The sequence below is a fragment of the Hydractinia symbiolongicarpus genome, chromosome 13, assembly GCF_029227915.1.
Source record: "Hydractinia symbiolongicarpus strain clone_291-10 chromosome 13, HSymV2.1, whole genome shotgun sequence".
NCBI lineage: Eukaryota > Metazoa > Cnidaria > Hydrozoa > Anthoathecata > Hydractiniidae > Hydractinia > Hydractinia symbiolongicarpus.
In genome coordinates, this window is record NC_079887.1 from 16,818,470 (window position 1) to 16,840,257 (window position 21,788).

Below are 21,788 nucleotides of genomic sequence, written 5' to 3' on the forward strand. Positions count from 1 at the left end.
TCTTCCGGTTTTTACATGGATCGAATAAAAAATTGCCAAAAATTGCCCGAAAATCCGTTTTTTTCCGATTTTCGGGTAAAATCCGAAAAAATCGGGAAATCGGATTAGTCACGTGTCAAAATTATTCGAAATGATTCTTCTTGATGAAATGAAGTTGTGTTGCAAGTTTCAAGTTCTAAGGATAATCCTAACAGGAGTTATTATATTTTCCCCATTATAAGGATTTCATAGAGATTTTAGGGGTAGTTTCGAGTAATGGCCAATATCAAAGCCTCTGAAAGGTATGGGACCTAAAAATTTGGCATGCAGGTGTCTAATAGATAAATGTTGAAACTCAGTAAGTATCATAGCCATATAAGAAAGCAATCAGGAGTTCCGTCAGGGGGGGCGGAATCCGCCCCCCCCGGACCGAATAGGGTTAAGATTTAAACGCTGCTAAAAACGCATTAAAATATTAATTCTAGCACAATAATTCACAATACAAACCATTTAGAAGTAAAAACGTCCAAAAAAACCTTCAAGTTATGGCTACCGCTACACACATTGTGGCCCAAATATCTTCCCATTTGCTAAAACGTCATGTTGGAAACAGGAACGGAATCGGTGATAGGAATGATCAAAGAAATAAGGCTACTATTTTGGGTGACAGACAGAGACTTGGGTTTATAATATAGACTAATCGTGGAAAAATCCACGGGGTTTCCCGTCCTTTTTATATCGCATTTCGTGTTTCCGTAACAGACAGACAAACAGACAGACGACAGCTATTATTATAGAGATTTCTTCAGGGGCACACCTGTTTTAAGGATACATGAAACACTCTATTTTTTGTGAGGTTGTTGATTTTTTACATATATTTTTTTTGAATAAAAATATAATTTTTTGGCAGAAATAAGATGAAATGGGAGAAAATCTGGATTGTTAAGATATTATCACAATGTGAAGTAAAAAGGTACAACTAAGAAACTTTTTATAACAAACTTTTTTATTGAAATAACTCAACCTTGTTTAGACGAGCTCCTAAAAATAGATTTTTTTTTTAACTTAACTCTACTTCTAACGTGGAAATCTATCTATTGTATATGACACTCCCTTCTGTTTACAAGTTGTATTTCTATCGATCCACTGTGCGTTTGCACTTATTTTAACCAAGTATACTTACCACTCTCATTTAGACAAAACGAAAGGTACGATTTAATGAAATTTGTTTACTTCAGCATCACTTGATTAAATAAAGGGATTTTGGTCAGTTAGTGTACAATTGTTAGTGTGAAATAACATTGCAAGGAATGTAAACATCCATAAATCTCTTTTTAGCAGTAGCAACTTATAGTACGATGCGAAAAAAGTTAGTTAACAAACTACAATTAGGTTTTTATTTCCAGCATTTCGCCATGCTTGTTGTTTTCTTGCGCTAACAACCCCTAACCCACACTCACACTAAAGTTTTGATTTAGAAAGTCGATTTTATTCCCAGACTATTATTATATACGTCTTTTACGGACGTAGTTGAACGCAATATCCAGTTGTGACTCAAGTCGCTCGAGTGACATTTAAAGTGAGTGGAAGCTTAGCTAGGTATCTGGCTACACTTATTTGGGTTTTAATGCAAGTCAAGTTGTACAATTGAACTTGTAATTTGTAATATAATTCGAACCACTGTAATTCGAAAGATGATCTTTATCGAACAATATCTTTGGCCTTTTCAGAATTTGATAGTAAACTCTTACAAGAAAAATCTTTCAATTCAAACTCACATAATTCCAACACAAATTTTTGTGTCCCCTAAACATATTTTTCATCGCATAATTCAAAGTTTCCGTGATAGCTTTCATATTTTTTTTTTCAGAAAAAAGGTCCTACAATCCTGGACAAAAATTGACGAAGGCGGTTTTTTTCTTCATTCTTAAAATATAGACAAAAGTGTCAAACAGTCAATGCGCTGCAACCGGCTAGCTGCAATGTCGCTACTTTTGCACACACATAGGCCAGGCAAACAGCGTTGTAAATTTGCTCGTCACATTCTCTAGCACGCCCGCATACCAAAGTAATCCACATCGGGGTTCACTAAGGCCCCCAAATTCGTGAAAATGGCCATGTTGAAGTCAGCAACAATTAGCATTTTTTAAAAGTATGGATTTGACCAAATACCCTAAGATCCTTAGTTCTAAGCCCAATCTGAACATTGGCAAGTTCAACATGTGTGAATCTAATATAGAAATAGCCTACAAACTCGAACATTCATTATCTGGAACTATTTTATTGGGTTCTTAAACTTTCGTTAGTACTTTCTTATAAAATTTCCGGTTAACTCGAACCTCGGATAACTTGAACATTTGTTAACTGGATCTATTTATAGTCCATGCCTGAAGCTAATTTCTTTGGATAACTCGAACTTTTTACTTGAGAGAAGGAAATCAAAGACTAGATAACTTGTTTTTCGGTTTTTGTTAACTTTTGATGTGATATAGATAGATAATGTTGTCTGCGAAGGAAAATTTAATTTACAAGGGACTTGTAAACCTTTTTCATAGCCAAGACTATACCTTTTCTTGGTAACTGTTACCCCACCTCTTGAAAAAAAATAACTCGAACTTCATTTTAGACCAAAATTGACTTAAGACTTCGTTTAATCGAACATACTTTAAGTCAAGCTATTTTTCCCAGTCCCTTCGAAGTTCGAATTACCGGAAGTTAACTGTAACATAAATGCAACTGTACTCGTAAAATTGTATGAACCATCAGGGGTTGCGCACGGCTTTAACACTGAGACATGGAAATTGTACCTGTCGTACCTACAAAATCTTACTACCGTAAATGATCGATTAAAGCCCCGTGGGCTTACTTGTCAAAATGGGTTTTGGGGGAGGGGGCTTTTTCGGGAGGGGGGTTAAATGGGAGGAGGGTTAAATGGGATGGGGGCTTAAACAATTATGCAAAAATCTAGTGCGCTAAAAAATAAAAACAACGATTTTAATAAACACAACATATCCCGTACTTCGTCCTCGTCTACGATCGTCTCTAAGCGAGCCACATCAATCATTTCTTCAGCATCTGGGATAAATGGGTTGTCTTCCGTCTCGTTTACCAGTTGTATTTGTTCATTGAGCATTGCAAGACCGGCATGACAGGGCTGATGCTCTTTGAAACAATGGATTTCTTTATCCTCGCTCCCATCAGTACCGATGTTAAAGCACACGCTTTGAACGATTTACGTATTAATTCAGCTGGCAGCTCCTTCAAGGAATCAAGAATCCAGTTTACAGTTGTGCTGCGAGGCCTAACTTTGAATTGGATATTATAACCACGAGTGTTATTAATACCTCAACCAGCGAAATAAATACCATTGAATCAATTGTTTATAGTAGTATTTTCTCAGTCCTTATCAACTATATTGAAATTACTGTGAATTCAAATAAGCCCCATGGGGACTTATTCGGGAGTGGGGGCTTATTTGTCAGAATGGGTTTTGGGGGAGGGGACTTATTCGGAAGGGAAGAGGGGGCTTATTCGGGAGGGAGAGAGAGGGGTATTCGGGTGGGGGCTTAATCGATCATTTACGGTATGCATATTAAGATTTGTTACCTAACAACCGTGATTTCTCATTCATATTCTTCAGCTAAGTCGGACAGCTTTTTATATATTATTTTTTTATTTACAGAGAGCAATGGACAGTGCGTGTGAAGAAGTACTTGATGTACTTGTACTAGGAAGTGGTTGGTCAGGCTTGATGACGTGCAAGTATGCCTTAGAAGAACGACTAAACGTGCGAGTACTTGAAAAACGAGATGACATAGGCGGTGTTTGGAAATATTCTGATGATCCAAGCCTGACAACAGTCATGAAGAGCTCTAGTACTTCTTCATCTAGTACATTGACAGAAATAAGCGATTTTCCGATGCCAGAAGAAATAGGAGAATTTCCAAAGCACTGGGATATATATAATTATCTAAACAATTATGCGGATAAACATTCTTTACGTCAGCATATACGTTTTAATTGTTCTGTAAAGTCAATGTCTAAGTCAGGAAATGTATGGGATGTGCTCACTAATCTCGACACAAAATATCGAGCAAGAAATGTTGTTATTTGCACAGGCGTGCACGAGAAAGCGAACAGATCTATGGAACAAGCATATTTTAAGAACTATACAGGAGAATTACTTCATTCTGGAAACATTAAGTCTTTTATAGAAGGACATAAAGAGAAAAGGATTATGGTGGTAGGTGGCGGTGAAACAGCCAGCGATATTCTCGATGAATACTACGGCAATGTAGCAAGGATTATTTGGTGTATACCACGTGGCCAGCACTTTTTTCGAAAGTATGCAAAGATTCTGCCACACCGTAAACCACAAGCACTCGACAAGGCGTCGTCACGAGCTCTAAAATTGATAGCTCCTCATGTTAAAAGTAAGCCTGGTAAGTATGTGAAAAATGTTTTTAATACTAATTGTGTTGTTTAAGAAGCAGGGAAATAGATGTTAATCTCCCAATTCTCCTAAACTAGCCATAGTTACCACTAATGCGCCCCGAATTACTAATAACGATTTCAAACATTCAAATTTAGAACGGGATTTAAAATTAAAATGGAAAATGGTGGACGTTTGAAATCTATAAAAACTGCAGTGTTAGAACTTATTATTTTCGTTATTTTCACATTTGGCTAAGGCTCTATCTATAAAGTTAGATCTTGATTAAATATATGTACACTTTAAACGCCTCTAGCCTTCTTGTTGTGTAATTTCACGTAATCATTGCTTTTGATTTTTGGTTAAAATTCGTTTAAAAGACTTACGCATACATTTTTGACTTATCAAATCTCCAAAAATTCTTGTGCTGTAATAACAAATTGTGTCTGAAAGCTATTCTGCTGAAACATTTTCCGCCAAATATGACGAATATAATAGAAATGCAGTACGGAATTGCAAAGAGGCTTGTGAATAAGCTTATTGCCCAGGGGAAAATTTTTAAATAAGAAGCCCTGCGACTTGAAGATTTCCGTCATTAGGCTAAAAGATTCTGAAATTTGAAGTAGACTTTAAAACGGAGAACAATGGGGTATATAAACACATCATAAGTATCCTAATTCTCAATTATTATTGTAATTAACGTAAAATACAACTTGATAAATAAAAAATAATTTTTTTTACATATATATAGTATATATTCTAAAACAATAGTTAAACTTTAACTGGATTTTTTTATAACTGATCTCGAAAATTCCAGGATGCAGGATTGCTATGTATGAACTTCACGATTCGAATATATATAATAACTTCTGAAAAATTTCAATGAATTATTACTCCGTTAAGTTACCAATAAAATCCTTAAAAAATTTCTCTCGTTGAAGATTTTTCGAAAATGCTGATGGTGCATGGTTTGATAACAAATGATCTGAAAAAGAAAGTATATTTAAAATTGAGAAAGAAGAATACAATTTTACCAGAACTGAATTAATACTAGGTTGTTTAATTATTGTCTACTTATCTGATTTAAAGTTAGAATTTATTAAAAAGATACAAATCAATGCCATGTTATACACAAAAGGTATACTATATAAATAAAAATATATATATAAATTTAGTCAAGCTGGCTTTGATATCATTGTTAAACAAGTATAATATTAAGCAGGCGATACAAGATTTTCAAACCTGTGGACAATACAGGACTTATTTTGTCGAAATCGATTTATTGAATTTTACAAATTTGAGTGTTTATTATCGAGGAAATTGATTGGTCATTGTTTTCGTATTGAATTCAACAAGTTGATACAAAAAAGGGTAGACACTCAATAAATTTGTCAGATTTGATAAATCAACATCATTTATAATTTCAAGAAAAAACATGAAAAAGTGAAGAAAACAAAGAAACCTGTAACATACTGTGGGTAGCGTCTAGTTGTACTGCAAGGGCTAACTATGTTATGTTATTGGTTAATTTATCAGTTCAACTTGACTGTTCCGTGCAATGAACAACAATATTTTTTCATGATTCAACAAATATCTTTTTATATATATTCTTGCGGTCGGATTCGTGTCAACCAATCACGGGCCAGTATTCCGGTTAAGCAGCCATTATGAAATGGGGTACAAATGCCGTAATTAATGTTTTTGTGGTGAAATCTTCATAAATACAATACTGGATTTTTCAAGGAATTCTTTTTTTTTTAGTCAAATCTTTAATATGTTTTAGATACTGCTTAATTTTTGCCATTTTCATCATCATCATCATCATCATCATCATCATTCTCGGCTTAACGTCCGTTTTCCATGCTAGCATGGGTTGGACGGGGTATATTAATGACCCTCTTCCAATCTGATCTAGACTGTGTTAGATCTAAACTCAACTTCTTCTCTATTAAGTCTGTCCTTATAACCTCCTGCCAAGTCTTTCTCGGTCTGCCTCTGGGCTTTGCCCCAGGAACTATCAAGTCTCTACACTTTCTTACCCAATTATCCTCCTCCATTCTTTCCAAGTGCCCCAGCCAATTCAATCTTCTTATCTGGATAACATCTTTAATTCTACAGAGACTTAGCCTGCTTCTTAGCTCATCTGAACTCTTTCTGTCTCTCAGACTGGCATTACACATCCACCTAACCATTCTCATATCATATCATTTTGCGACATTTTAACGACGTTTTACTTGTAAATTCTGTTTAAGTAAGGTTGCTACTTTGAAGGTTTGACCGTGAAAAGTCCACTTTGTTCTCCATCGGATAGCAACGAAGGAGAACATTCTGACCGCAAGAATACATGATAGCAGCCTCACAAAGGTTCCTTTAGAAGTTATTTTACTCACCCAAAACGCCTATACTTTTTACGGTGTATGTGGCTTATCAGCACCCTCGTTGATAAAATTACACAGGGCAGGATAAAAGTTTTTTGTTGCTTCTGAAAAAAGGGACTCTAATGAAAGCACTATTTTGTGCAGCTCTAGCTTGATAGCTGTAGTACAAGTGAGAGTAGTTTTACGACTATTAACTTATAAAATGCAAGAATTTAAAAATAAGTATTTAGCTCCCTAGCTACATCATTAAAGCTATTACGACAAGCCAGACCATCGGGAAGGGAAGACCAACAAAATGCAAGCAGTTTTAGTCATGGCCATACACGGAATGTTCTGTTCTTGATTGACTTTAAATTGTGATGCATTTATAAATTGCGGCCTTTGGATCAACGCCATAAACCGTTCTGAGTTTAATTTCATATAAAATATAAGTAATCCTTCTACTTACTGTTAACAAGTTTCGAAACAACTTGGACAAAGAAAAACAAACTTTTTCTTGAAGATAAATTCACGTGGGCTGCAGTGACATTTAAGCATATTAAACGAGACAATATTACAAAGCTTTAAATTAACATAACAAAAGAATCTCGATTAATATTTTTTATGGCAGTCAAATCTTCAGAGACAACAAAGAAACCGAGACAAGATAAGTTTTGCTCGATCAGTGTTATTTTTGTCTTGATGGTACCAAACACACAGGTTGTGTTATATCAAACCTAGGTTGGATGTTCGAGCCGAAGTTCCCCCGCGAAGTTGAGAGTAAGAAAAAAACTTCTCCCATACACATAAAACAAACACTATATACCCGCGGTCCACTAAATGTGCGCCCCTTCGGCGGGGCGCAATTACATATACTCCCTTCTTATAATTTGGTGACACGTTAAGGCTAAGGGTTAAATATTTTTTGTGTTAAACATACTCTTGGTTATGGGGAAGGGTACTTGTTGAGGATGGAGGTAGGTAACTTGTAGTTGTGAAGGGTCTTAATAAATTGAAGTGGTGGGTTTTTATTCTTTGACCTGTAATAGGGTAGGGTTAGCAATAGTTGGGGGAAGGGTTAGTTTCCATTCAAATTTTGTTTAAAAGTAGTTTAAACAAAATGTCAAAGACAACTTATTTCTTGAGTCGCGTGTATGCATGTGTTCCTTATGATGACTTTGAAGACTGTTATGGAAGTATAAAAAAAGATAATTTCTATCATTCTAATATTTTTAACATGGAGATGTGAATAGATTTAAAAATGGGAGGTAAGGTAATATTTCCTGATTTTTGTGTTGTCTTCCCTACAATTCGGTTATAAAAAGTATTTGTTATTAACTACTCAGACGAACAAGAAATTATTTTTTAAAATTCTATTATGACTCATGACATGGAGGGAAGTCTGAAAAAAACAGCCAAAATCTCATGTTAGAACTGGTTTAAATACTTAGTCCTCAACAACTTACAAAGCGTAAGTACTAAAACAAGCAACACTTATGTATAAATTCAGGAAAAGAATTGAACTTAGAGGAAACGTTATTAAAGGGATCAATATGTAACTATGTTGGGAATATTATTTTAATACTCTAATATACAGATAACCACGCCTCTTTGATAAAGATGTGAAAAAACAAAAACTAAAATGGTTATGTCAGTAGACTTTATATAATCTAAAACATCTCGTCTGTAAATTACATATATTCTTGTCTGCAAAATAGACGTATTAAGAATGCACTTTAAATAAGTTTTAATAATAAATAAATAATAATTACAACACAAACAATGTATAAAGTGAAGATTTCAGTTGCAATTATTAATAGCAAAATCTCATTATTTTTCTAAAAATAGTGAGTTACATTATTTTATTTGTTTTGCGTTTTTGTTTGTTCAGGTTTAGCTTGGGTATGCAAGTGGACAACGAATGGCTCACTGACCGCGTATCAAGGTCATGGAATACCCGAGTTTCGAAATGATGCAAGTTTTCTCCACGCCTTTATAAACAAGCATGCACATGCGTTGGATTATATTGATTATGAAAATGTCATACCAAAAGGGGCTATTGAATTTGCGAAAGAAAAAAAGGTATATTTTCAAGATGGATCATCGTGCGAAATAGATGTTATCATCCAGTGTACTGGATATGACGCAACGTTTCCGTTCTTACCACCTGCTTACAACAAAATGGTCCTAACTGACCTTTACAAGTTCGTTTATCCCGTACTAGATCCTTCACTGGCGTTTGTCGGGTATGTTCGTCCTATTGTTGGATCTATTCCAGGCATTGCAGAGATGCAAGCTAGATGGGTGTGCAGAGTCATAAGTGGTAGGGTGGACTTACCTTCGTCAAATGAAAGAACAAAAGTGTTTAAAAAAGACCAATTGTTTTGGAGTGGGTACTTTAAAAACACTTCTCGAAGAATTGGTACACTCGTAGAAGGTTACACATACCTAGATCAAATTGCAAAGCTAAGTAATTGTTACCCAGATTACTGGGCATTGTTTAAAAATAATCCCAAAGCGTGGTTCACAGCGTATTTTGCACCCTACAACGGATGCTCGTTCCTCTTGAATGATTCAAACAAAAGAGACGAATCGATAGAAACTTTAAGTAGACATAGCAGAGACACGATTACGGCTTTTAATTTGATAACCATAATTTTGTGTCGACTTTTTATGTTTGATTGGTTTTGTGACGTCCTGGGCACTATAAAATATCAGATACAAATCAACAAAATGTGGCACAAAATGCGTACCTGGAAAATTATACGTCTGCTTGATTATGCATGGTGCACGCCAAAGCGATATTTATTTGACAATAAAACAAGAACATAAAAAAAGACTTAGTAAAGAGGCTACTTGGACCAAGATTCTTTCCAACGAATTTATATACACATTCATTGGTGTATGCACTTTGTTAGTGTGATAATTGGAAAAGTTAATTTGAATTGACAGACATACTTTTTCAAAACAAATAGAAATGTGGTTGTCCTTAAGGTGACAGTAACCCTTTATTAGCTGTCCAAATAGCTGAATTATTTACTCAGTGTTTATTTATAACTTTAATTTTTTTACTATTTTCTTAAAATATAGGCCTTAATACATAACAAAATGATTTAAATTAACACTAAAATTGCTGAGTCAGCAGAAATTTCTATTAAAAAATGTATCATAAACAAGAAAAAAAATCGGCTTCTACGAGCTCAAATTTTTTACAATCTCGTTATTTTTCATCAGCTTCTGGTTTCAAATGAACCTTGGGTTAACCCTGTTAAAACGGTGTGCGGATTTTTTTTGTTCATTCTTATTTTTTTAACAATAGCCTTTTGTTTTTTTCTAAAGATTCTTTGTTAGAATCCCCTGCTGCATCGAACACTGTTAAAAGAAAAATATTACGAATTACGGAGTTTCATACCGCGAAGGTCTGGGCACTAGCAAAGCGCTTGTAGGGACAAATTTTTATATCCCCCGCAGAGCGTAAGGCATTTGCTAAGAAAAACATGCATGAGAACATGAGAATTATTCAATTTTTCCTTTGTATTTTTAATTCTTTAAACTGGTGCGATATATTGATTTTACAATCATTTAAAGGAAGGATACTCAGTATTGATATAAGATTGTATTTTATGAAGGTTCAAGACCTAAACTTGGTTATTAATTTAATTGCTTCAAGTTGTGAGGTACACTCATCATGAAAAGTTGGCAGTCAAAAGAGAAAGAAACCTTATTTTGGTAGCTAGTTACATCACAAGTTTTAATATTGTCTTAAAAATATCACAGTGTTGATCAAAGAGGGATTGCTAGCATGTCATTCAAGATTTATATAGCTACTAGTACAGCCAAAATAATGTAGCTCATTAAAGACAAGTAAAGACAAGTTTTTTTTCTAAACTAATAGTTTCATGCCCATTAAAAAGATACCTAGCTAGCTATAATATTGAAAAACAATTCCAAAATTTCTTATTTTGTGTTTGCTAGGAAACTTTACTTTACTAACCAGGGCGAAGCTACCTCCATTTTTTATAAACCAAAATAAAAATTGTCAAAAAGCTGGCTGTATCCGTCTCGTTGTAGTTTTTGTTAGCTAGGGGTCACACTTGGTCACTCATATATATCGTAGCCTTATTCATAGAGTATTCAGATATATAGGTAGGAAAGTGCCCAGATGCTAAAAATAGGATCATAAAAACTCATTTCTAATATCACTCAACTTAACAGTGCAGTTCAAACACCAACTTAGCCTTAAAAATTGCTACACCTCAATTTTGCATTGGAATAATTTTAATCTGTAAAGTACAAAGTTTCGACCGCTGCGAAATATAAAATAAAATAATATACTGTGGTTAAAATAAACAAATTTAATGGAAAGTAACTCTTTAAACAAATTTAGTGACTTTAACTGTTTTCGTCAAATATTTTCGGTTGCCAAATTTTTCTTATGTAAATGTACCAAAATTACTATAGCTATCATAAAATTATAAAAGTGGACCTTGCCTAAATTTATTCTTGCATTTCACCAATTAAGAACACAGTAATACAGTGTAACATGCTATTATATATATCCCTTCCTAGCTAGTAATGTAATATTTATATACAATAATTTCTAACGAAAAGTCAAAGCCAGTCATTATATCATTGAAGTGTGTATTTTATTTTCAGTCGATTTCATCTGTGCTCTTTTTTATATAACTAGTTAGCTATACTTTGGAAATAAATCCTTTATTAAATGCTCTTCCACGTTAATCCATGCCAAACTTGCAGATCCATAGCTAGCTAGCTATAGCTTACTGTAAAAAACTTCCTTTAAGTCTCTATAGCTAGCTGTAATTTTTATTTCTTCTTGCCAAAGTGCACTGATAATGATAGAATAGTGTTTCTTTTTAACCATTACTTCATTCCTCAAAACACAAAATGTATGGTATATGTGGCTTGCAACTTCAGGAAGCTATCCCCTAAAACCAACATCAACAATATGTCTTCTCTTGCCTCTCTATAAAAGTCAGTAATTTAAATTTTCTTCGATTCCAACATCTCACCCATGTTAATATACCACAAAGAGGGTTAGCAACACCATTTAAACGTGTTGTTAAAAAGCAAAACGTCATGTTTTTTGATTGGGTGTCCCTAATCTCCAGTGGAGATAAGTATCGTATGTAGAGAAAGGATGTTGTGTGGGTAAAGGGATGACCTAAGGGACAAGGGCTTCATTAGACGCACAGGTCTTCTTTCTTATACCGCTTTCTGCTCGGGTAGTGAAATTGATCCGTGATAGAGTCAAAACAACCCGACCTGGCGTAAGCGGTCGGTAAATTTGAAGGGTCTGTTTATAACGGAAGGGTTACCTCTATATATTTCTTTCTCGATTTGTTTGTTGGCCATGATTAACAGATTTTGTAAGTAATCGATAACAAACCACGTGCGATGATTAGCGAGGTGAAAAAGGAAAGGGAAAAATGTGCTTTCTCGTTGCTAAAGAAGACTGAGTCACGTGATTTCATGGGTAAATATAATTGGTAGGTGAAGGGCACCTGTAATGGTGAGAATTTAATTGGTTGAGAGCACCACTGCGCCTTGGGTAAGTGACGTAATGTACAGTTCGTGAGTAGCGAATATACAACAAGGTAGAGGGGCAGTGCTAGAGACGTGGAACAGGCGCGCCTGGGGGTATTCTGAATGAATAGAAAACTAGGCTAACGGCCGAGCTAGCGTCATGTACAGTTCTAAAAGCCGTTAAATGTGCACAGCGTTAGTCTTCACTGTAAAGGAATAAAGGAAATGGTGAAGATACTCATACACCCTTCCCTTCCGTGTATACGGACTCTCAAAACGCGGGTCCACCGCAGAGCTGGCTGTATTTGCTGGATTAAAAAAATTTTTTTGATTGGTGAACTACGCGGCGAGTAGGGTCTGGTCAGGGCCAAGTGCCTAACAAAGGGCCGGGCGAACTGAAATAAACTAGCCAAAGGAGCAATTAAAATCAAAAATAAGACTAAAAACATAAGGGGTTTGATATCAAAAATTGATGAAATAACAAGAGTTATATTGACAGTCGTGTTATATAATACAAGTATTATGCATAACATGTTAATTCGTTACAAATAGAATAATATCCATTTTATTTGATCCGTACATAATCCGTTCATAAGGATATCGCCGGTATCGCAGTAAGTTACTTCAGTAAAACATCAACAGTGATGGCGGTTAGCTAGGTTACATTCTCATGTTGTATCACCCAGGGTGTCATTAGTAAATACAAATAATGTTATTCCTCAAACGTATTATCCAACAGAGATTCGAAGTACTACTGAGAGTGATGAAAACAATGACGAAAGTAACGAGGATGAAGACGAAACTAATAGCGTTAATTAAATGAAATGTTTTTGTGATAAAGGTGTTAAGGGTCTCCCTGGACTACAAGCGCACAAAAGAGCATGCAGAGCATGCAGATTTGGCATATTGGAAAAGTGGGACCCGGGACCCTTGGCCTGCACTCGAGACCCAGTATTCTGGAGCCAGGACACAGAACTCGGGACTTAATATTTGAAAATGCTTAAAAAGCAGACTAATAGAAATACCGAAAGTCAACAACGTTTTTTTCTAGTAAATATAGACAATATAAGCCCTGATAAATAGTATAGATCAAAGAACAAAAATGTAAAAATCGTCAAAGCAGGAAAGGAAACATTATGCTCAAAATTATAGTCGTCACTAGGGTTAAGTATAATACACAATGTGATGTGAAGAATAAAACCTCGTTAAGGTGGTTCCCCTAGAATTGTCATTTAGCTGTTTTCTGACAGCAAATTCATCTTAGAAAACCGTGGTAAGTAGAGCTTTTGACAAATTTAGGTTTTTATTGCGCATTCTGCAACTTTTCCAACCAACCACAAATATAAGTGCATAGCAACGCCCGTAGCAACCATTTTCGCATTTTTAGACAGCTTTTTTTCCCAACCGTCGATGTTTAATTCCTTGCAATAGATAGATGATACTTTAGGGCCTCCTAGGACAATATATGACAGTTCTAAATATTAAATGTGGTGTTCCACAAGCATTCAAAAAGCTGTCCTAACGACGCACCCTCTGAAGTGAACTTTGGTGTTTTACAGGTCGAAATAGTGCTGGCGTACACCTTTTGTCAATCCACAAGTCAAAAATGTCCGTAAAATAATCTTTAAACAAGTTTTTTAACGTTTAAGTTCGGAATCCACGCGAAACAAGAATTCTCAAGATCGAAGCACCCACGCCTTACAATTTCTTCTGTGGATTTTTTTTTTTTTTTTTTTTATTTTTTTTTTTCGCCAAAAGATATTTACATACAACTATTTCAAAATTACAGATACAAGTTCTACATACACATAAGTACAAGCATAAATTTCTACATTGGGATATATAAATATACATACATAACTGTATCACGTACGTAGAATAAAATGGCAGGAGTAAGTAGAAGACTATGCAGTCTTATCATCTCACACCTTACATAGCCGTCATTAAAAAGAGCGTCAAATAAAAATTGATAATTAAAAACTTAATAAAATATTAAATGTTATGTTAAATAAAAGAAAGCGTTTAATTATCACACGTAGTGTTGTTTCAGAAAAAGACTTGTTCGTTATTACTTCGTAACAGCTGATTTCTTAGTGCAATTTTAAATTGTTTTGTAGATGGAATGCTTTTTATCTCATCGTTTAGAAGCATGCTCCAGAGTTTTGGGCCTCGGTTTGATATTGAAAATTTTGTTACATTAGATATGATTTTTGGCCGAAGGAAATTATTACCTGAAAATCTAGTTGGATATTTATGTTGAACTTTCTTAAATAATGTAATGAATATATTTGGTGCTATTAAATTTTTAATCTTATACATGAAAATAAGGACTTGAAAAATGTTAAGCTGACATACATTAAGAATACCCAGCTCTTTTAGCAATGGTCTAGAATGGGAACATTTGTTCTGTCGTAATATAATCCTACTGGCATGTTTTTGCTGAATGTGCAGTTTTTTTAATTTTGTTATATTAGTGCTACCCCATGCAATGTTTGCATAGTTTAAATAGCAGTGTATAAAGGAAAAATATATGCTTCTTAAGCAGTTCTTATTCAAAGCGAAACTGGCTTTATATAAGATTCCTAAGCTTTTGGAAACTTTGTTTTCCACTAATTTAATATGTTCTCTCCAAGTTAAATTTTCGTCTAGGAGAACTCCAAGAAATTTCATTGAATATTCTCTTCTTACGTTTACATGATCAATAACTAATCCAGGTAACCTAAGAGGTATTTTATCTTTTTTACTAAGTTTGTGAAAAAGGGTATATCTAGCAGGCATTAATACCACCTAGTGTTTAAATAAAACCGATTTTCAAATCGAAGTTTTGTCTTTCAGTTATTTCGTCGAGATATTGCCTGTTTTGCCGTGTTTTAGCTTTTCTGTCGTCCAAAAAATACCGCATCAGTTCTCTGGAAGACGAATCAGCCTTGCGAAAATGCGCTTCACTCAATCCATACATGTGACCCTTTAGGAACAAAGGCGGCAATGTAGGTAAAATAACGGCCAAAAAGTACGCTGATTTCCAAAGTGGTACGAGAACTGTTCCACTGGATTTGCAAATCCTCAGGTGACGCAAAACTGATCCGACTAAATTAATGGGTGGACAAATCCAGTTATTTTCACAACTCCAATTTTCCGTAAAAGCGTCAACTGCAGTAGTCCCTGGACAAAAAAATTTCGAATTAAATTTACTTATCTTTTTATTTTTGTCATTTGCGAATTTATCTACTGTGAATAGTCCGTACAAACGGTTTAGAAAAACAAATGTCTTATTAGCAATGCTCCAATTATTCGAATCATTTACTCTACTTAATTCATCTGCTAGTTTGTTTTGTTCTCTAGGTACTCACTGAGGAATTAATTTTATATTCTTTTGCATGCACATTGAAAAAATATCAATGGCTATATCTTGTAAGTGCTTTTTGCGACTACGGACTAATAAAATACGGGAAGCATTCAAGTTATGGACGTACACTTAACTGATTCTTTTGTAAGTAAATCACTGAAACTTAGCAAAACATTTTTAATTGCTAAAAGTTCCCTGGTAGTCGAACTAGTGCTACGATCAAAATATGAAAATTTTTCAGTGCAAATCTTTCTACTCAAACGCTCACAGATAAAACCTCTGTATCTGAAATCACTACCATTACTACCTACTTACCATCACTACCAATCACTACTATTTTTGACGTAATCGGTTTGGGTTTATACGTAAGACCGTTACATTCTTTTATATTGTCTGTCCAAAAAAGCATTTCTGTTTTAACTCCGGCGTTTAAAATATTGGTTGATACCATGTTTCGCGGGTTTCGACGAGTGGGACGTGTGAAGAGCCAAACTAAAGGTCCGATAGCTAGGTGCATTGAAGATAATTGACCAGCGAGTTTTGACATTTGCTTTGCTGAACAATATTTCTTACTCAATATGTTCATGATACTATCAAGTTATTTATTAATTTTTGTTTCAGGTACAGTAAATGTCATGTTTTTGGTGTCGATAATGGTGCCTAACCATTCACCTACTTGCTTGAGTTGGAAATCGCTTTTAATTTGGTTTGCGACAAATCCTGCTGAAAGTAAATGCTACGAATTCCGGCAGCTCTCCATTTTTTAACAAGTGGTCGCAAAACTTTAGTAAAAACATAACAAGCGGAGGCAAGACCAAAAGGAAGTACGACGAACTGAAAATATCTTGTTTCTCCGTTCGGAAAAGTCCATGCGAATTTATAATGCTCCGGATGAATTTCGATATGATGGTAACCGGATTGAAGATCGAATTTTGCAAAATAATCGTTCTTATCAAACATTTCAGATAAAGTAGTCAAATCTTCGTAACGAATTTTATTTAGTTTTGTTCCGCGCTCTACGATAGTTAATGGATTACAGCAATAAGGTTTATTAGATACCTCTTGTATATATCCTTTCTCTAAAAGACTAACAATTGCCTGTTCTACAAATTTCGGATGCCTCAAGCTAGAAAGATTATTTAAAACTAACTATATACCCGTGGAAGAATCCATTTTATTTCTTTTTTAATCCATGTAACGGACACGTAAACACACAGCAGTTCGAATTTTACAATCTGTTTTATTTAATAAGCATAACCTGTACATGGTAAAAAACTGTCACAAGTACATCAGCCGAATTCCCGTGGAAGAAATCCACTAAATCTCTCATTAAACGATGTAAGGGACACCAAACAGAAATATACAACACAGTAATTTAAATTTTTAAAACTCTAATTTCAACCTAGACCCCGTGCTCTTTGTCTCTTTTATAAAAAGAAAGAGAAAAAAGCCCTGGGATTGAGGTTGCTCACAATCTGCATTATTCTATATTTATTCCCCCTTGAAACAAAACTTTTAAAAATATAAGCAGTTGCAACAACAAAATAAAAATTAAATAAAAATAAAAATGCAATCAAATTCCAATCAGTTCTCTTTGTGACTTTATATAATCGTACGTTTTCTTCTTCTTTATATATTTCTGACAACAACATTAACTTTTTATACTCGGTATATTGTATATCTACCGTAACAATTCAATCCAAGATATTAAAAGAACAGTTTACCGTACAGACCCAAAAGAAAATCAATTATTTTGAAACGTGGTGCATGACAACAATGCAGTGTTTTCGAATTTCGTAAACATTGATTTAGTTTTCTTACAGTTTTTAAGTTTATTAACATTACGGTTTTTTTATAACGACATAACACTGCATTTCCCACTTTTGTAGCTTTAAAAACAGTAACAATGGTAAAATTACTTTTTACAATGTAAATTTTTCTCTAGAATATACACGTTGTATTTTATAAGAATAGTGTTTTTACATTTCAGCCTCAATGTTCTTAACTTTCTTGACAAAAACTATCCTAAATAATCTCAATATGTTCTTAGCATGGCTATGGCCTGGAAATATATAATGCCTAAAATAAAGCATGCTATAAGTTACTATTGCTAACTAATGGCAATTCTACTATATGTAACGGCCCATTTCTTGGACACAAAAAAGTTCAGTTCGTTTGATATACAACAAAAAAAGTAAACTTCTAATCAATTTTGTGCGTCACACAAATGTTCATATTTAAAACAAACTATCAAGCTTAGACATATTCTAAGGATATTCTAAACTTCTGACCCATTTTTCAGAGTATATTCTTAAAAATAAGTGCTTAAAGAAAATATTTTCCGACTCAAGACGCAACAACAAACTTAATATTTAAGGAGAAAAAGAGCCCTAAAAAAATCGTCATATACACAAATTCATTTCTCTATCAAAAAATTTAAACAACACACACCTGTTTTCTTTCGCTTTCTCAGTAGGCCGCTAGGGTTCTCTGAATAAAATCCAACCGATTTTTTACTTCGATTAATAAATTTCGCTTCATCCCAAGGAGAACGGATTGGAAATGTTTAACTACAAATTTCTGATGCATTTCCAATGAATTCTTTTTGTGATGTTATATTATTGTACTTTTTTCTTCGTTTTAAAAAATATTTCTGACAACACTTCTTTCGATAACAACTGACAACAGTTTGTTTTTTTACATTTTAGATTCGAATTACATTCATATTCGAATGCAATACAACCTCGGTCCCAGAACACAAAAATGGAAAATATAGAAAAACATAAGCTTTAAGCTAACCTCATGATGAGTAGACATTGACATGCTTTGTTTAAAAAAACTTTTTTTCAGGATTAATTTGAAAAACAGACAACCTTCTTCGCTTTGGTGTTCTTTTTTCAGTTAATAAACAACTTGTTTCCGTGAGATACGGCGCACACACTGTAAACCGGGGCTAGAATTAATTTTTTTTAAATTATATATATAAAATATATATTTTAAATTAAATTATTTTATCTATAACGACCCCGTGGGGCTTTTAAAACAAACAAAAAACAAATAGAAATATTTAAAAATTTTATTTTTTAAAATAACGAAAGAAAAGAATTAAATGTTTAAATAGTAACCCCCTGATTTGCATCTTTTTTAACTCGGTAAATTTTAGCGTAACGCCACCTCGTAAGAAAGTGACCCGTACTTTGCGTGTCGTGGACTCACATGGTTATTCACACAAGCGTATTATTATCGACCGCCTGAAGGCGGTCACTCCCGGAGGCCCTGGGTGCGTAGTCTTTCTTGCAGAAAATTTCTGCGTTCGTAGCTGTGGTCCCATGTTGAATGTAAAGGTCGCGGAATGATGGAGATACAGCTGAAAACAGTTGAAGATTTGCTGGCTTCGCCATCATATGATGAGCAGCAGACTGCCCTTGAAAGAACAAGTGTGCACGCTGCTGTTCAATTCTCTCTCTTTCGAAGCGAACTTTACTATAAGCACGTGTTTGTGGTGGCGGTATTTTCACATCTCTCTCTTTCGAAACGAACTTACTATAAGCACGTGTTTGTGGTGGCGGTATTTTCACAAGTAAGTAGAATTATTATAGAATTTTTATTTCAACGGATGAGCGTGAAGGCTCGAACGAGCATGAAAGATTCACTCATATTTGATTGTTCAGTAAAGTGAAACTCGTCTAAAAAATGTTCATTTCTCAGCGCTACCATCTCTTGAATGCGGTCCTTAAAAGTCCAGGTATATACAGCTGTGCAATAGACACATTTTTAGAGTTGTGTTCTATGTTTTTTATCCATATCTGAAAAATATTCATCCAGATATGACACATTTCTGTCACAAAATATATGACGCATGTGTCAAATATGACCAACATCTATCTTCTAATGTCACTGATCTTTCACTAATTTACGACTTGATCGCCTATAATGTTAGGGATCCCATTTGGACTTTGATACAATCAAGATGTCCCTCATTTCGTAGGAGGGACTGCAATGCTCAGTTCTCAGAAATTTTTCAGGAATCAGTGTTTGGATCTTTGAATGATTCTGAAAAAGCATTATTTATCACATCTTTTCAATATAATGATTGTTGCGAGTGTTGTGGGAGGATTATATGCGGTTCGATGTGCAGTTTCGTACAATACGTGTCCAATTATAGATCTCTTCCACTTGCTCATTTCAATGACAATTGGCATATGTATTTATTTGCACATAATTTTTTTGTCACTAAGATTGTTTGTCCTCTGTGTGGAGAACGTACTACTGTGCCAAATGCTTTGACCACCCCAGCAACAGTTTTGTTCATTGAGTTTTCCAATGAAATGCAGAATCAGTTGAAAATACAGACCATCATTGAAGTGGGTGGTTTGCGGTATAAACTTTCAGGTGCAGTGAAAAATAAAAATATGCATTTTACGACATGTGTTACTTTTCAGAATTCATGGATGTATATAGATGATTTGACCTTCAATGAAGAGCTGGTTCTTACAACCAATTATTCGACAATCATTTGCTTTTTAACAGAAGCGTTGGATGTACAATTTGATGAGTCTGTAGCGCAAAAAGATTCTACAGCAACACCGCCTAAGGAAATGATCGTATGTTGTCCCATTATTGAGAGTATTGTCGTGAAAACCTTCTTACAATGCAAAATATGTAAGGGAAAAGTAGATATTCGTCCAGGAACTGGTTTGGCAACCTGCACCAATGTTCACTGTGGTCGAGATTTCTCAGTCACTCATTTAAAGCAGCAACCGAACTGCTGCCAAATATGTGTTGTTTTGGATATGCGTAACAAATATGTTGCTTTAACCGTAACTGCTTACAGAGAAGTCCTTGAAGAATATTTCAGCGAAGAAATTGCGGATGAGGTGAAACTGCGATCCGATTTGTTGAATCTCACAGATGTTGATTTTGTTATCACCAAAGGTCAAAAAGTTAGCAAAATGACCATGCATAAAAAATGAACTATTCAAAGATGATTCCACTATGGCTTTTTTTTTTGTACTACTTGTGTTATTATTACCGTAGGACTGTGAAAACTGCTTATTTCATGCTATATATGTACCAATTTGTCAGTTGTAGAAATTGAGCTGATTTGAGAGATCATGATCCAACACTTCGTTTCTCGTTAATTTTCTATTACAGCTTTTATATGAAAACTCTTTTTATATCATGTTGATAGCTGGTCTAACACATAAAGATCAAACACTTTTTTGCTCTCTATTTTTTGTTATTATTTTGATAGGTATGTGACTTTTCTTTATTTTCACATTGTAAATATTTACTTTAAAAACAAAAAGTACGTTTGGTTTTGTTATACCATGCTTCTTCAATTTCCAATGCTGAAAAGTAACTACGCAATGTGGCCTCTTCCCGCGCATTATATTCTGTTTTTTCATGGCCAAAAATTTTCCAATGAAAAGTTAACCTGCCCTAGCCGTACTGAACGATGGAAAAATGAATTTCGCGGTATTGCAAATTGGCCACTTATCGTAGCGTACCACTTTTCCAACTGCTGCGCATATGCAGGCTTTGCAGAAAATAGGATAAGTTCTTCCATAGAAAGTATGGAACCAGCAGCATATTCAACTGATTCAGGTATACAAATAGGTTGAAAGGCAGTCAATAATAAATATCTGTAATATATATACATATAAATTGGCCTTCAACAAAAGTGATGATATATATGACCATTCGCAAGAAAACTTATTTATTTGAACTGAAAAATTGATGCACGCAGCGGTCGCACCAGTGTGGACACTGCCCTAGTATAGATAAAACGGTGCAGGTGGATTTGCAAAAGGTAAAACATATCCGTACTCTATAATATGGGAAACGAAAGGGGATGCGGACAAGTCATTTTTCCTAAACGATAATCTTTTTCTAAGTCTACCAACAACACACGTTTATCTTTTTCGTATTTATAATCTCTGTTCGGCTTTGGGCTTATTTCTTGGGCAAAAGGAGTAAAAATTTCCTCTTTCTCTGCACAAATAACAGGAGTATCTAGAATGAGAAAAATCTCTTCCGGGTGAAATATTTCTACGCTGATTTTGCGCAACATTAAAATACTCAAATCTACTAGTAGAATGTTTATAAAAACGAGAATTTTTTGTTG

General features: G+C 34.5%; 2 protein-coding genes and 1 long non-coding RNA gene across 5 annotated transcripts; 2 read left to right on the forward strand and 1 right to left on the reverse strand.

Annotated features, from left to right (window-relative positions):
* The first annotated feature begins 2,861 nt into the window (after window positions 1-2,861).
* Window positions 2,862-11,400, forward strand: LOC130623471 (dimethylaniline monooxygenase [N-oxide-forming] 2-like). Its single transcript, XM_057438965.1, has 2 exons — window positions 2,862-4,421; window positions 8,660-11,400. The coding sequence occupies exons 1-2, from the start codon at window positions 3,668-3,670 to the stop codon at window positions 9,598-9,600; spliced, it is 1,695 nt and encodes a 564-aa protein (XP_057294948.1). The 5' UTR covers window positions 2,862-3,667; the 3' UTR covers window positions 9,601-11,400.
* Window positions 5,081-7,579, reverse strand: LOC130623473 (uncharacterized). The gene is made up of 2 exons (XR_008981142.1): window positions 7,238-7,579; window positions 5,081-5,396 (listed from the first exon to the last, which is right to left on the reverse strand). It is a non-coding gene; the product is annotated as an uncharacterized LOC130623473 (long non-coding RNA).
* A 4,144-nt stretch (window positions 11,401-15,544) lies between the features above and the next one.
* LOC130623986 (uncharacterized) lies at window positions 15,545-20,948 on the forward strand. Of its 3 annotated transcripts, none has more exons than XM_057439545.1 (2): window positions 15,545-15,805; window positions 16,283-20,948. In XM_057439545.1, the coding sequence occupies exon 2, from the start codon at window positions 19,489-19,491 to the stop codon at window positions 20,632-20,634; it is 1,146 nt and encodes a 381-aa protein (XP_057295528.1). In that variant the 5' UTR covers window positions 15,545-15,805; window positions 16,283-19,488; the 3' UTR covers window positions 20,635-20,948. The 3 variants fall into 3 exon arrangements, with proteins under 3 accessions (XP_057295528.1, XP_057295527.1, XP_057295529.1); XM_057439544.1 differs by lacking the exon at window positions 15,545-15,805 and adding an exon at window positions 15,822-16,026; XM_057439546.1 differs by lacking the exon at window positions 15,545-15,805 and adding an exon at window positions 16,070-16,159.
* The last annotated feature ends 840 nt before the right edge of the window (window positions 20,949-21,788 follow it).

Bases quoted from the DNA above. Each gene is read 5' to 3' on its own strand.
- LOC130623986 (XM_057439545.1), top strand. From the start codon at position 19,489: ATGACACATTTCTGTCACAAAATATATGACGCATGTGTCAAATATGAC.
- LOC130623471 (XM_057438965.1), top strand. From the start codon at position 3,668: ATGGACAGTGCGTGTGAAGAAGTACTTGATGTACTTGTACTAGGAAGT. The intron at 4,422-8,659 runs GTAAGTATGTGA...TTGTTTGTTCAG, and splicing joins TCATGTTAAAAGTAAGCCTG to GTTTAGCTTGGGTATGCAAG.